Source organism: Prinia subflava, chromosome 9 (genome assembly GCF_021018805.1).
Source record: "Prinia subflava isolate CZ2003 ecotype Zambia chromosome 9, Cam_Psub_1.2, whole genome shotgun sequence".
Classification (NCBI taxonomy): Eukaryota; Metazoa; Chordata; class Aves; order Passeriformes; family Cisticolidae; genus Prinia; species Prinia subflava.
In genome coordinates this window covers 17,749,933-17,763,304 of record NC_086255.1, presented here as the reverse complement: position 1 = coordinate 17,763,304, position 13,372 = coordinate 17,749,933, and the positions used below count along the sequence as shown (strand labels likewise).

Genomic DNA, 13,372 nt, shown 5'->3' with positions numbered 1-13,372 from the left:
ACTAGTCTCCAGTGCTTGCTTTAGGGAAGTGCATTGGTGGGCAAGAGTATGGAAATAGGAGTTGAAGCTAAGAAAGGGTGTATCATCCTCATAAGGGCATAGTGTTCTTTGAAGCTGTGTACAAGTGGATCTCATTTCCTGCATGGTTGCCCAGATCAGGAATTTGGCATTATGGTCCTGTTGCCACACTTGAGGTTAACATCCCACTGTGGTGCATTTTAGTGTGAACCGGGTTGTTTGCAGCTTTTTGCCAGGTTTATTTACTGCAGTTGCTCATCTTCAAAAGCAGCTGAAACTTATTCCTCATGAACAAGAGCCATAGATGTTGCTGGAGCACAACAGCCAGTCTGGAACTGGTTTGTTTCACTCCTCATTTTGAATAGAGTTTCTTTGTATATTAATAAGAATGAATGTTATCTTGTATACCAGATTATGTAGTGTTACAGATCTCATGATCCTATCCTGGGTTTGGGATAGGTGGGTTTGGTAGCAGTTACCTAAGGGTAAATACTTAAGAGAGTTAACCAGCAGTCCTGTTCACTGCTTGCCTGGTGTGTTTGGTGTTTAGTCTCCCAGTCAGCAGGCCTCAGTTCTTGAGTTTGTAGTGTGTGCTAAAGGCAGCAGTCTGCACTCGATGCATACAGGAGATAATGCAATATAAATAGTGTGAGGGAGGTGTGGGCTGTCAGGATGGATACAGGGAAATGTTTGGGGTAGAAATAACAGAAGGCATTAAAAATACCCTGCTTGCTACTAGTGCTTGGATTGAATGTTGCTTTTTATCACTCCTGGTGTTCTACTCACAGCCTTGTTCAGACCACCCTCCACTGTTAAGGTTTGTAATGACTGACCTGGTACTTCCAGCTACCTGCCACCCTGAGTCTTCCAGCTCAGTCACTGTTACTGCTTCTCTCACATTATCATCTGATGCTGCTGTTTTAAATGGCCATCTTGTTCCTTAAAGGATCACTTGTGACTATTGGTAATGGATCCAAGGCAGAGGTGGGAAAAAAAGATGGGGATGATGCTCATGCCTGCAGGTGGCAGGCAGCTGCTGCTGAACATGCAGGTACCTGCCTCATGCCAGGGCAGTAAGGAATCCAGGGCAGCTGGAGAGCCTGGGAAGTAGGAAAAAGGTTTTGAAATTAATTAATTAACCTATCCACATGGCTTACTGTACCACTTTGCTTGCTGTTTCTTATCCAGGAAAGATTAGGTTAAAATTCTGCTTTTTGCTCGCTTTTAATTTCTATAGGAAGGAGAAGTGTTACAGTGCAGTAGAAACCAATTAACACCCAGATGTTTAAAATACTGAAATACTTGGATATCTGTGAGATGATGAGGAGAAAGTGTATCTTTCAGTATTGACTATCTCCTGGTAGGTAAAAAACCCATTCTAAGGTTATTTCCAGACAGTGAGTCATTGTCTTCTCTAGTAAGAAATGAGATTCAGATTCACTCAAAATACTTAAAATAAAGCAATCTTCTTTGTTACAGTCTATACTTTCCCTTTAGCCAGTTCATGTTGTAGCACTTTTTTCTTAAAATTCTTTCTCTTTAGAGACTCCCGAGCTACCTCAGGGTGTCAAAGACAGAGTGCCAAGGCAGAGTGAAATGGTGCTGGGTGAAATTCAATCTGGTGAAGCAATTTTCTGTGTGCAGGCTCTGCATGGCTCAGGGTGTTACAAATGCTATGCAGAACTTCTTGAAATCACTTGGAAGGGAAGTCAGCCCTGGCAGCAAATTACCAGAACTTACAGCTTAGTTCTAATGATTTTTCCTTAGTGGAAGTAAGGAACTTTGGATGCTGGGTTGTTTGCAGTGTTCTTCCTGTCCCCTCATCTCCCTGTGAAAACTAACAACAGAAATATCAGCTGGTATCACAAGAAATGTTACAAGGCAGGTAAGTGCACACTGTCCAGGAATTGTTAAGGATAGAGCCCCACTCTCCCCCCTTTACCACCCTGACACCCCCCAGCCCAGTTGCACTAATTCCTCTTACCATAAGTTTTGCTACTAAAGTTTGGATGTGTTTTGATGATAAGAATCTTCCATCTTCTACCTTCACACACATATCAACTCAGGAGATTTTTTTTTCTTCCAGCTAATGCTGCTCTGTTTTTGGCTCAGAAAACCCTTAGATACCTAGGGCAAAATGTGCATATTTAAAGTTCCACAGAGTTTGTGTAGCCAACCTGATTATTAATCACAGTTTAATTTAAAGCTGCATTTTTGTGAAACACTGAAACCATTTGGTGGGTAAGGGACAATTTTAGTGAATTATCAAGATTTCGGTATCTTTAGTGTGTTTGCAGACCTTGTTTTCACAGTATCTTTATAAAATAATAGCACTCCAGGAATGAGAAATTTGAACAAACTTTATGGAGGGAGTGAGGTGAAAACCACCTCATTAATCTGACTGGCAAACCTCCTGGCTGTGGTGACAGACTGGACCTGCCACCTTCCCCAGCACAAGTCTGGGAATCCCTCAGGCTCAGCTTTATTGGTTCTGGCCATCCACCCACCCTGCAGGACCTTCCACTGTCCTTCAGCCAGCAAAAGCATGGCACAGTTGAGTCCAAAGATGGCAGCAGGACACTCTGGAGAAGATTATCTTGTGTTCTGTGGATACAGAGGGGGACCCATTCTTTCTTGGCAATCTGCCACTAAATTTTCAAGCTTTATGGTCAGCAGTCTTTCCCAGCTGGCCCAAACACTATAGCACATGTAACAACAACAGGGCAAGTGTCACTGAGAGCACAATCACTATAGCATTACTCATGATACATGAGCATACCAGAACAAAATATGCATTTTCACTCATTTTGTCAGCAACAGGATTTTCTATGTTCTACTTGGGGACTGTAGCACTTTGACTCCCAACAGTTAAACATCCTAATGTTGAAAAAAATTCTTCCATTTCCTTCTGCAGGAGGCAATTCCTCTTCTCAGCATCTTCACGAGCACGTTCAGAATTCCTCAGCTTGATCTCCAGCATTGTGTATTTCTTTCGTTCTTGGTCCAGTTCTTCTTCTAACCTAACCACTTGGTTCCTCAGGTCTGCACTTGTTTCTTCAATTCTTAAAACCAACAGAGAGAGGGGAAAAAAAAGGCTTTTTAGAGTGGCTAGATAAATACAGCTGATAACTACAAAAACTCTAAGAGGAACAACTTAAATTTAACTTATTCGAAGAGGAAGTTTTAAAGAAGAGAACTTTCCTTTCCATAACCAGACTGCCTGCCTAAGGAGATGTATTAACTTTTCACTTAGGCAGATTTCAAGTATATAGTTCTAAAATAATCTTTTAACCTCTGTTTTCATCCTGTGTTTCCCTGTATGGATATCCAGTACAGAGGAATAGCATTAGGGATCAGACAGTCTCCTCACCATCCATTTGATGGTATTTTCTGTAAAGGTTATCACTGACACTGGGGGGGTATGAGATTTTATGAAACCAAACCTTTCAGATGAGGAAGAATCAGAAGAACAGTATAAATGTATCTGGGCAAAAAGGTTTTGAAGCAAAATTTGAGCTTTTCACTCAGGAGATCAAAGAACAAGGTTCATGGTTTTGTGATTTCAAAGAAGCACAGAAGGCACAGCACTTGCTCTTCTCCCCCTTGTGTTTCCCAATCACAAGACCAGGTAGTGGTGTTAATGCTGAGGAAGGAATATTTCAGATAAGAATTGCTGATTACTAGAATATGAATTTAAAAATTAGGCTTTTACAATGAAAAATGCACCTCCTCTGAATAAAATAAAACCTTTAAAAATAATTCCCAACACAAAACCATCCCTAGCTCTCCTTGAACATTCTAATACTCAACTTTGAAGCTGGGGTGTGGCATCCCAGCGGAACTGTGAATGGGCTATTTTTAGTCAGGGTAACTGATGATCAAGGCCACACTACTGCCTCCCTAACAAAACAAAAACGAAAAAAGGGAGCCTTGGGCAGTCCCTGAAGGGTCCTGAATTCTACTTTATGACCAAAAGACAGTGCAATGCATCACCTTTAAACTTTCTGTTCCTTTACACACAGCTAAAGATGGCAGTTTGATCACTGTCACAGTTTTCACAACGAATCAAAGTCACAGGTGACCTGCACCAAGTCCAGCAAAAAGCAGTCCCCGTGGATGGAAGCAGACCATTATCTCCAGCCAGCTGTCAGCTGGAACACAACACTTCTGAAGCTGGGACGCTTCCCCACACACACGTAACAGCTCTGAGCTGCCAATCACATTTTCTGCCACTAAGTTTAGGGGTCAGCTACAGCAGCCTGGACTGAATTACACAGGGTCACAGTACTTAGTGCATTTCTGCATTCGTAACAGTCCTCTCCAAATACTTACACTTTCTAAAGAGTCCCAGGTGGTAAACATGAATTACTGAGAATGTCTGATAATTATATTTACCTTGAGGGAGAAATGCTCTGGAAGAGAGTGGTTACAGGAAGGCCATAAAACTTGCCTCCCTCTAAGAGAGAGAAAATGGGCAGTTGATGAGAAATAACAGCTTTTCCATCAGCAAGTGTTCCTTACCTCTGCCCCAGGCAGGTACTCACTCTGCTTTCCCTTCACTTATGTATGTGCCAACAAAAAAAGCTCATATTCTTTCATTAAAACACGTCCTGCTAGAAACACGTAGTTCTGCAAACCACACAAGCACATGTACAATTTTGGGGATCTAAATTATCCTCAGTAAAATAAAGCTGCTGAGGCAGCCTAGATCTTTTATGCTAAGCAGCCTCTCTTTGCTAGTTAGCTCCTGTCTTTCCATAGCAGCAGACTTCCATGCAGTCTGAAAAGGAACATACTTTTGCACCTATAAATTGCTGCAGATATAGTAAAAATATTGCAAAATTTTTGAGAGCTGAAAAACTTGGCTTGAAATTCTTAGACTTGACAGCACAGTCCTGTAACCCCGAACAGCTGGAGTCATCCTGTTTAATAGCAAAGGCAATGATTGCATCTTGCCTGGTTTTATGAAGCTCCTTAGTTCATTAGGTGTTTTCCTCTCAGCTACTTTGCCCTGTGAGACCTGGCCACTCTAGAGTCCTCCCCTTGAGCCACGGTGCTCTCTGTCCTGTCCAGCTGCAGGTGAAAGGCAGTGTTGGAGCTGAAGCAGCTCAACAGCTGGAATGAAGAACAGGTCTTCCTGGACGCCCCTGATGGCAGCAGCTTAAGGCCCCATTGGAATAGTTTTACTGATAAGAGGTGGGAAACCATTTCTTCCCCCAGGCAGCAGGCAAGAATGTGCAGCTACACGTTTGCAGGTTCTGCAGCTTGCTATTTCTGTTTATGAACCTGTATCCCTGCAACAAGGCTTGCCAGGACAGCTCTGCACAATTAAATGTAAGGCACATATCCTCACCTCCCTCCCATTCTGCATCAATAGGGCAACTACAAAAACAAACCCTGTAAGCCATGAACTTCCACCCTCGCTCACAGACCCTTCCCAGCATCCCAACTGCTGGTGTTTCACAAGCTCCTGCAGCTGGAACACAACATGGTGTGGAACACAACTTTTCTCCCACCCGGGGATGTTAGGTGGGAACTGAAACTGCTGCACAGCCTGATCCTCGCAGCGCCACACACCAAGGCAGGGCAGTGCAAGAGGCAGAAATGCAGCAGAGGCTGGCAAGCCACCACCACAGGAAATCATAAAATAAAGCAGGAAGATAACAAGAGTAATTCCAACCTTAACAACTGGCCCATGGGAAGAGATCACAGTTCAGATACGTTTTTGAGAAACTACCGTAACAAGAAAAAGTGCCAAAAACCGCAGCCTAAAGGTGTGCTATGCAATCCAACAGTCTTCTGTGCTTTTGGTACCATGTCTGGGAGACTGGCAGCATTTTCATACCTCAGTTTCCAATCTGAGTTTTAATAATTGAAGGAATATAACAGTAACACCTTAAGACAAAAAAACCCCAAGTCCCAAGAACTCAACTCTTTGTAAGAGGTGGGACTACAGCCCTTCTTCAGTGCAAAGTACTGGTGCTGCAGAGCAGCACGTATTATAATATGGTGTGCAATTTTGCACATGGCTGTGTATTAAAATATATCTAACTCCTTTAAGCATCAATATTTCATGTGCCTGTTTCCCTGAATGCTTTCCTAAAAGTCTTTCTGTTATCACATACACTCATAAAACCTAATATACTCACATAAATTAATGACTCCCTTGTTATTAATGCTTTCTACTTCCTACAGCCCCAGCCCTACATACAGCTCTCTTGAAAACTGAAAGAAATTTTTCTGAGCTCAGATGAAAAGTACACACCAGCAGTTGTTCAAGGAAACACCACCTGGCAAATGACACAGTTCATGCTGCTCCCCCAACCTAGGCTACCCCATCAGCTAAGGACCACTCTCTATATGAGAAACAAAAGGTGAAGTTTTTAGAAGTTCAACACAAAAGGGCTGCTGAAAACATTACAGCTGAGATGCAGTCCCAATACCACCAACCCCAAAAATAGCCAAGAGCAGTTTCCTCAAGAATGCTGCTGTTGGGAAAAGAACAAGAATCCCTCAGTTTCATACTGATCTGGTATAAGTACCAGCACCTGCACAGATCATCCTTGTTGACACCTGACCATCCTGGGTCCCAGTTCCTGCCTACAAGATGTGTGCTTTGCTATTTCTCTGAGGACAGTAAGAGCAGACTTTGGCATTACCTGTGCAGTTCTCATTTACAATGAAAACAAAGAATATGAAGTACTGGATTTCCCTGTGTTATTTCCCTTTGTCTTCTTTTTGATGCTCTCTTAAATCAGAGAAAGAAAACCTGGATTCAGAGAGTAGCAAGGAAAAAGTAGAACCAAATCTGCTGCCACCCAACCCCAAACTTCAGGGCTGAGAACTTGCTACCCTTGGTAGCCCACACCCATGTTCAGACAGGGAGAATGTTGACAGATGACTTCCTTGTGCCCCTGCAGATGACATTACCTTTTGATACTAGTCTCATACTCAGTCCTCTGTTTGCTCAGTTCTGTCTTTAGCTCCACCACCAAGCTCTGTAAGGCCCTGGAGCACTGGGCAGAGTCTCGGGAAGCTGCAGCCGGGTCACTCTGCTCACTGCTGCTGCTGCAGGCTTCAAACCTGTCCATGCTGTCGTCCAGATCGGCTGTCTTGACCTCGCTCTGGGACAGCGAGCCCTGAGTGGCCCACTCGGTTTTTAGGGAGCTTAAAGCAGAGGAGTCACTGGCCCGGCAGGCTGGGCAGCTGCTCACAGAGTCCATCACGGAGATCTCACAGGACGACGTAGACCAGGTGGTGCTGGCCATGCTGTGTGTGCTGAGGGACAGGCTGGATGAAGGGACATTGTCGTAAGTGGAGAGTCTCTGGGAGGAGCACGAGTCCTTCACTCTCTCCCCAGAGGCCGTCCGGCGATGGCCTCGGAGGGAGTACAGGCCGTTCATCAGCCAGTTCCCGCTGGAGGACAGGTTGGGAATGTCTAAGGATGAGCTGCCCAGCTTTGGGCTCACAGACCGTGCTCCCTGCTGGCGGAAGGAGTATTTCCATGGAGGCAGTGTCTGCACTCTTTTACTGGGGCTTGTTGCAGGCTGACTGGATTTGCCACTGTGCTCTGGAGGAGTGATTTTCACCGCAGGTCCCGCAGTGGCCTCTAGAGCCACAGCATTGCCAGCAGGCAGCTCGGCAGGGCTGGCAGCGCTGCTCCGTGACCTGCTGTCCTCCCCGTCCTCCTCGGAGATCCACTCGACCGTGCTGCGCTGGCGCAGGGGCCGGATTTCCAGCTGGCTCCCCGGCACATCCGTCTGAGGAACAGCAAAGATCCGCCCCTGCTCACTTATCAGCACCGTCATCAGGTGCTGAACCAGCGACGTGCCTGTGGATGGACAACAAAGGCAGGCAGCTGAGGAAACGTGGAATACCTCTGCCACTCACCCCAGCCTGCTGGGGGCTGCACCCAGTTTCTTGGTCTGAACAGACCCAGAGCTACTGCTTATTGAAAAACCACAAATTTCAGCTCAGGCCTTCTGGTGCACTCAGTGTCTAGAGAAACTTGCAGGAAGTACCACATCTGCATTATACATGCACTTGCAGAAGGGTGCACAGCAAGCACAGAAAGTGCTCACAATTATTTAAATCCACAGAAATGCGCTGCCACTGTTTTCCAGGACTGGAGCAGACCATTATGAACTAATAGAGAACACCACTTACCAAATCTAATACAAAGCACTTCCTAAAAAAGAGGAAAACCTTTAGAAGGATGAATAAGCAATTCTATTTTTAAGTATTACCTGAAACAGAGAATTAGGCAAACATACTCGGGGTTCAAAGAAAGAACCTGATTTTATTGATGAGTTTTTGACCTAATAGCAAGATGTACTGAGCTTACCTACCACTTCTATTTTACGTCTGTGAATGCAGGATGAGAACTAAATGTCTTGAAGATAAGGGCATTTTAGCTGTCAAATTTCGAGTATTTCTATTTGAAATGCATGGCTTAAATTTGAAGAGGGACATGATTAGAGTGCTTTGTTAAGAACTCATTATTGGTTTATTTAGGAGATTTAAATTACCCTGAAGGTAAAAAAAAGAGTCTTTCCACTTCTCTGTTACTTTTATCTTACCAGCCTCAACTAAATAAAACTCTCAACTAAACTAAAACATTGCCAATCCTGTTATGAGTATGATTAAGTCTAAAAATCCAGTCTAGATATCCCAATTTTCTACAGTTCAGATCTGTGGCAATACAGAATTCCAGGTCAGATCACTGTAGTGTTTTATATATGATGATTAGGAGAGACCCCGGCACCTACACACAGTACAGGCACCTCTGCCATCGGCTGAGCTGCAGAATGGAATTCCTGAGGTGATGTGACCCCAGACTTGTCCCCTGTGCCAGCTGGGCAGAGAGCACGCTGCTGGCCAGGCTGAGAGCCGTACCAGCGCCGGCCCGGTGGCCACTAGGGGAAGTCCCAGCATCGCACACGGGCTGATTCCAGCTGTCCCCACCTCCAACACGGAGTAACAAGATGCTCCCGCACTCCATTCTCCTCCCGATTTTTGTACCTTCCGCTCCTCCAGGGGAAGGTATCAAATTTATCCTTAATAATATGGCCCACACCTCTGTGGTAGGCTTCGAGTCCCTAAACTACCACAGCAGTCAGGGCGTGCTCTGAAGTTGTCCTGTTGCCTCACAGAGAGTTGCCATCGTGGGGGACACACCTGCACATCTCCTGCGAAGAGCTGAAGGCACAGCTGCTGCTGAGGCATGACAATACTGGCCTTCTGCTAAGGATTTGGATCACAAAACACCATGTCAGCTGTTGCCTGCAGCTAAGGAGCAGAATCAGAGCCAAGTTCAGGCATCCTGGGCACAGCATCTCCATCTATGCCTAATTAATTCATCAATTCCTTTTGCAGGCTTGCCAAAATCCTACAAAACTTTATGCAAAAGCCTTGCTAAAACTTTCTCCGCAGTAGTTGTGTTTCAATACAGTCTGGGAGAGAAGCTGTATCCTAGCCTTTATGTCAGCCTGCTTGATTCATGTGGAAGCAAATAATTTTAAAGTTTCATATTTTTTTATCTTTTAAATTTAAATTAACTGATTTCCAACTCTATTTTTTTAAATTATTCTGTGAAGTCTTGATCTATTACAGTCTTCTTAGAAGACAACACTTCTAAGACACTTCTAGTAACAATCACTATGGCACAGCCAGAAGTGCAGTCCTCTCCTCATGGCCCAGATGTTCTCTACAGGGAGCTGTATAACCACTGAAATGCACCAATACTGAATGATTGCAGTTTGATACTTGAGAACAGTTCTGAAAAAACAGCGGAGCTTTCATTTCAGCAGTCAGTCCAAAAAGTGTGAGGGGTGAGGAGGCATCTCCACATGGTGGAGAGGAGAGACACTCCCAGTCCAGTGGTGAGTGGGATCAGATGCCAACTGGAATACCCCTCACAGGCTGAGATGAAAGGCATGGCTTGACTTGTTCTAACTGTGCAGGCAATGATACAGCTACCAAGGAATGTATGGCTTTCATTTACAGCTCCAAATCACAGCTGCTGTGCCATCCCACCAGAACAGCACCCACCTTCCATCATGGTCACCGGATCCTCCATTTTGGGCCGCAGTATGTTTGGTCCAAATACTGTAGCCAGGTTCTGGACACTCATCTTGTTAATGCTGGAGTGAGCCTGAACTTCATCAAGGAACCTTGAAAAGCAGCCCCAGAAAAATCAAAGGACAAGGAAATTCATAAGTCACTTTTCAGACTACAAACATTCAGTTTTATCCTGTTTTCATACCACCCTGACACCTGAAATGATTTGAGGAACTCCTGTAGCTAAGATTTTCAGTATGACCCTAGATCCCTCCTAGTGTATGAACCAGAGAAGACAGGATGTTTTCTGCCAGAACTACCTACGTAGCAGGGACCCAGCCATCTACTGGGTCTGGAAGGACAGATTTTTGCATCTTTATAGGAATTCTCAAATTAAATAGATTGACTTTGGTGAATTTTCACTTACAGATATAATGGAAGTAATAAGTCATCTCCTTGTCTGAGAACTAGCAGTCCGTGGAAAGAGCTTTGTGGCTTGGCTTGAGTCTAACAAAATACAGATCACAGAATCATAGAGTGGTTGGAGTTGGAAGTGACCTTTAAACATCATCTCCTTCTAATCCCCAGATAAAGAGGCAGTACAAAAACTGGGAAAATCAGCAGAGATTAAAGGAGACAAGGCTGTGGGGTCCCTGGTAATCCAAAAGGAAGCCACTACTAACCCGACTACCAAGCAAGAGCAAATGCCAGACTGGCTATTCTGACTGCATCTGCTACTCAGCTTGTGCAATAAATCTTCCAAGTGTGCAGTATCTGGAATAAGTGTCTCTCTTTAGTGGTCTATAGGTGCTTCTTAAATAAACAATACAATATATCATTCATGCCTGCAGCCAAGGCTGCAGGTGGCAGCAATTTGCTTAGCTGATCCTCTTGGATACACCAAGCGCTTCCTTCAGGCAGGCTGCATTCACCTCCACGTTTTTGAAAGGAGTTGTAACTTACACTTAAGTGGTTTTTGAATATTCATACTTTCAGAGCATATTATTTGCATATAAGACAGCCTCACAAAACTTAGAGACTTTTCCAAGTGTTAATTAATTTCACTTACTTGCATATGTATTTGAGGAGGTTGTAGTTGGCTTGAGGCAAATTCTTCACCTGTTTAACCAGTTCCTGGGTACCCTGAGGGACAGGAAAAAGAAGCAGCAGAGCTATTAATGTAAATGCTGGGAAGCAGACGTGACTTTCCTTTAGGACTACAAAGTCCCCTTTCAACAGCCAAATGCTGAACAACAGACAATAGCACAAAGAGGCTTTGCTTTCGAGGAGGTGTCATCCAGGGTGCTGTGCCTTACCAAAAACCCAATGTCCAGAACTCAATTCAGTTCTCAGTGAAATCCTCCTGTAAAGTTTATTGGCTAATATAGAAGCATTAATTTAGTGAGGCCTGCCAGCCTTTAAAGCCTGCCCACTGGCATTGGTATCAGTGTACCAGCAGATGTGCCTTTGCCTATTTGAAACTTGGAGGCACTGAATGTGATGCCTTAAATTTTAGCTTTCATATTTTCCAGATTCTGTACTGCATTGGTATATAACTCTGAACTTCATGTAAAGTGTTAGCAAGTTCTCCTCACAGTTTATTTAGACAAAACAAGCCTTTTCCAGCTGGAGAACCAAGGACACTGTTACAGCTTCATGACCAAAATGTATAAAAAACAGGGAATTGAAGAGAGCAATCTGGGAGGGTGGGACTTCATAACCTGAAGCTATAATTGGGCAGTTAATGTCATTAACCCCAATATGTAAAAGGACCAAAACTTATCAAAGTGTGAAAATGTGTGATCCATCAAGCATCTTGGGTGTAGCCTCGGCCAGGCACTCGTACTGCCCAAGGTGTATCCTTTGAAGGTCTTTTAAAAAAATACCTACTTTATTCCTTTAACTCTGTCTAGCCTCTGTTCCAGGAAGCCTCACAAGGCATCAAGTGCAGTATGAATACATTGTGGTAATGCTCAGTTGAGCAGAGAAAAGGTTTTTTCTTAAAAAAGCTAAATGAGTCCAATTCAGCTGCACCCTTTTTAATGATGTACTTCCATTTGCAGTCACTCTGACCTGGGACATACTTCCTCACAAAATTTCTGTCTTTACAATAAATTGTAAGATGACATATCAGCTGAAGGAATGACTTAAACCCCTGAAGCTACTTAAATCATCAAATGAAAACCTCTGACTCAGGAGGCTATTGTCCTACCACAATCCCAAGCATCATTTGCTTGTTCCTGTCAAGCTGCTGTTGCCCTGGAGATTTGCTTATTTTTGGAGACAACTAAACCTTTCGTGGAAAAACAGATACCAAAGCACATTTAAGGAAGAGTGATGGCTGCTACCTAATGATGGAGAAATTCCAGAAGCAAATGTTTCCAAAAAAGTGCAGCTGAACATTCATTTCAAACTCTCCTTGAATTTTTAAGGACTGTTAGGAAGGGAATTCTGTTGGCCAAACTCTTGCAATGTATTCGTGGTTTCTCTGATCCCAACAAGTCAGAAAGATCTATAGAGCAGTGCCTATTCCTATCTTCCTCCTTATTTAAATATAAAGGTACTTTTTTATTCTGTACATCCCAGCATAAAAAAAGGTTCTCCAATAAAAACCTGAAACTTAAATTCTTAGAAGCAGTAATCTCTTTGTAATTCCTTAACTTAAACACTATGCTGGTTTAATGGTGACAGCGATGGAGATATCATTAAAAGACCAGTCTCTTCTGAAAATCTCAATCCTCTTTTAAACTTCTAAAAATGTTTCCATCAGGGACAGCTCCTACTGATGTGAAGGTTAAGGTCAGCTGTTCAGGTCAACCAGCTTTCAAGAGACAAGTTTGAACTGGGTGAGCTAACAGACCTAATTCCACCTTGAATTTTGCTCTGTAGCCCAATTTATTTCAAAGAGGGAAATCAGAATGGTATTTGGCACTATATTTCAAGTTCTCTGAATTGAAATGCCATTGGCTCCACTGGATGTATGAGAAAACTTTGGAACAGAAACTTAGGCAGGTGTGAACAGCAGGAAACATGACCTAAGTGTAAAAGATGCTACCTGAAAGAAAAAAGGGTTCTAAAAATTTCTAATCCATGCTTTGTCACAAGGAATCTCAGGCATGGCCTCACACAGACAGTATCTTTATATTCATCAAAGTACAAACACCTGACAGGTAAAAAAAAAAAAAAGCTTTCTCCCCTACTGCAGCATTTATCAGCTCTGCTAGATTTGTCCTTACCAAGGCCTGGCCAACAGAAGGCAAAGGCTTAGCCTAGGAACACCACAGTGACAGCACAG

At 43.6% G+C, this 13,372-nt stretch overlaps 1 protein-coding gene across 3 annotated transcripts in view; it reads right to left on the bottom strand.

Annotated features, from left to right (window-relative positions):
* Positions 1 to 2,360: 2,360 nt before the first annotated feature.
* ARHGAP22 (Rho GTPase activating protein 22) overlaps positions 2,361 to 13,372 on the bottom strand; it is a 106,681-nt gene continuing 95,669 nt past the window's right edge. For all 3 annotated transcript variants that reach the window (XM_063405702.1, XM_063405703.1, XM_063405704.1), the window contains 4 exons: positions 11,147 to 11,220; positions 10,069 to 10,190; positions 6,949 to 7,849; positions 2,361 to 3,080 (listed from right to left, as the gene is read on the bottom strand). In XM_063405702.1, the coding sequence (XP_063261772.1) occupies positions 2,852 to 3,080; positions 6,949 to 7,849; positions 10,069 to 10,190; positions 11,147 to 11,220 (1,326 nt within the window). In that variant the 3' untranslated portion in view covers positions 2,361 to 2,851. The remainder of the gene's footprint in view (positions 3,081 to 6,948; positions 7,850 to 10,068; positions 10,191 to 11,146; positions 11,221 to 13,372) is intronic.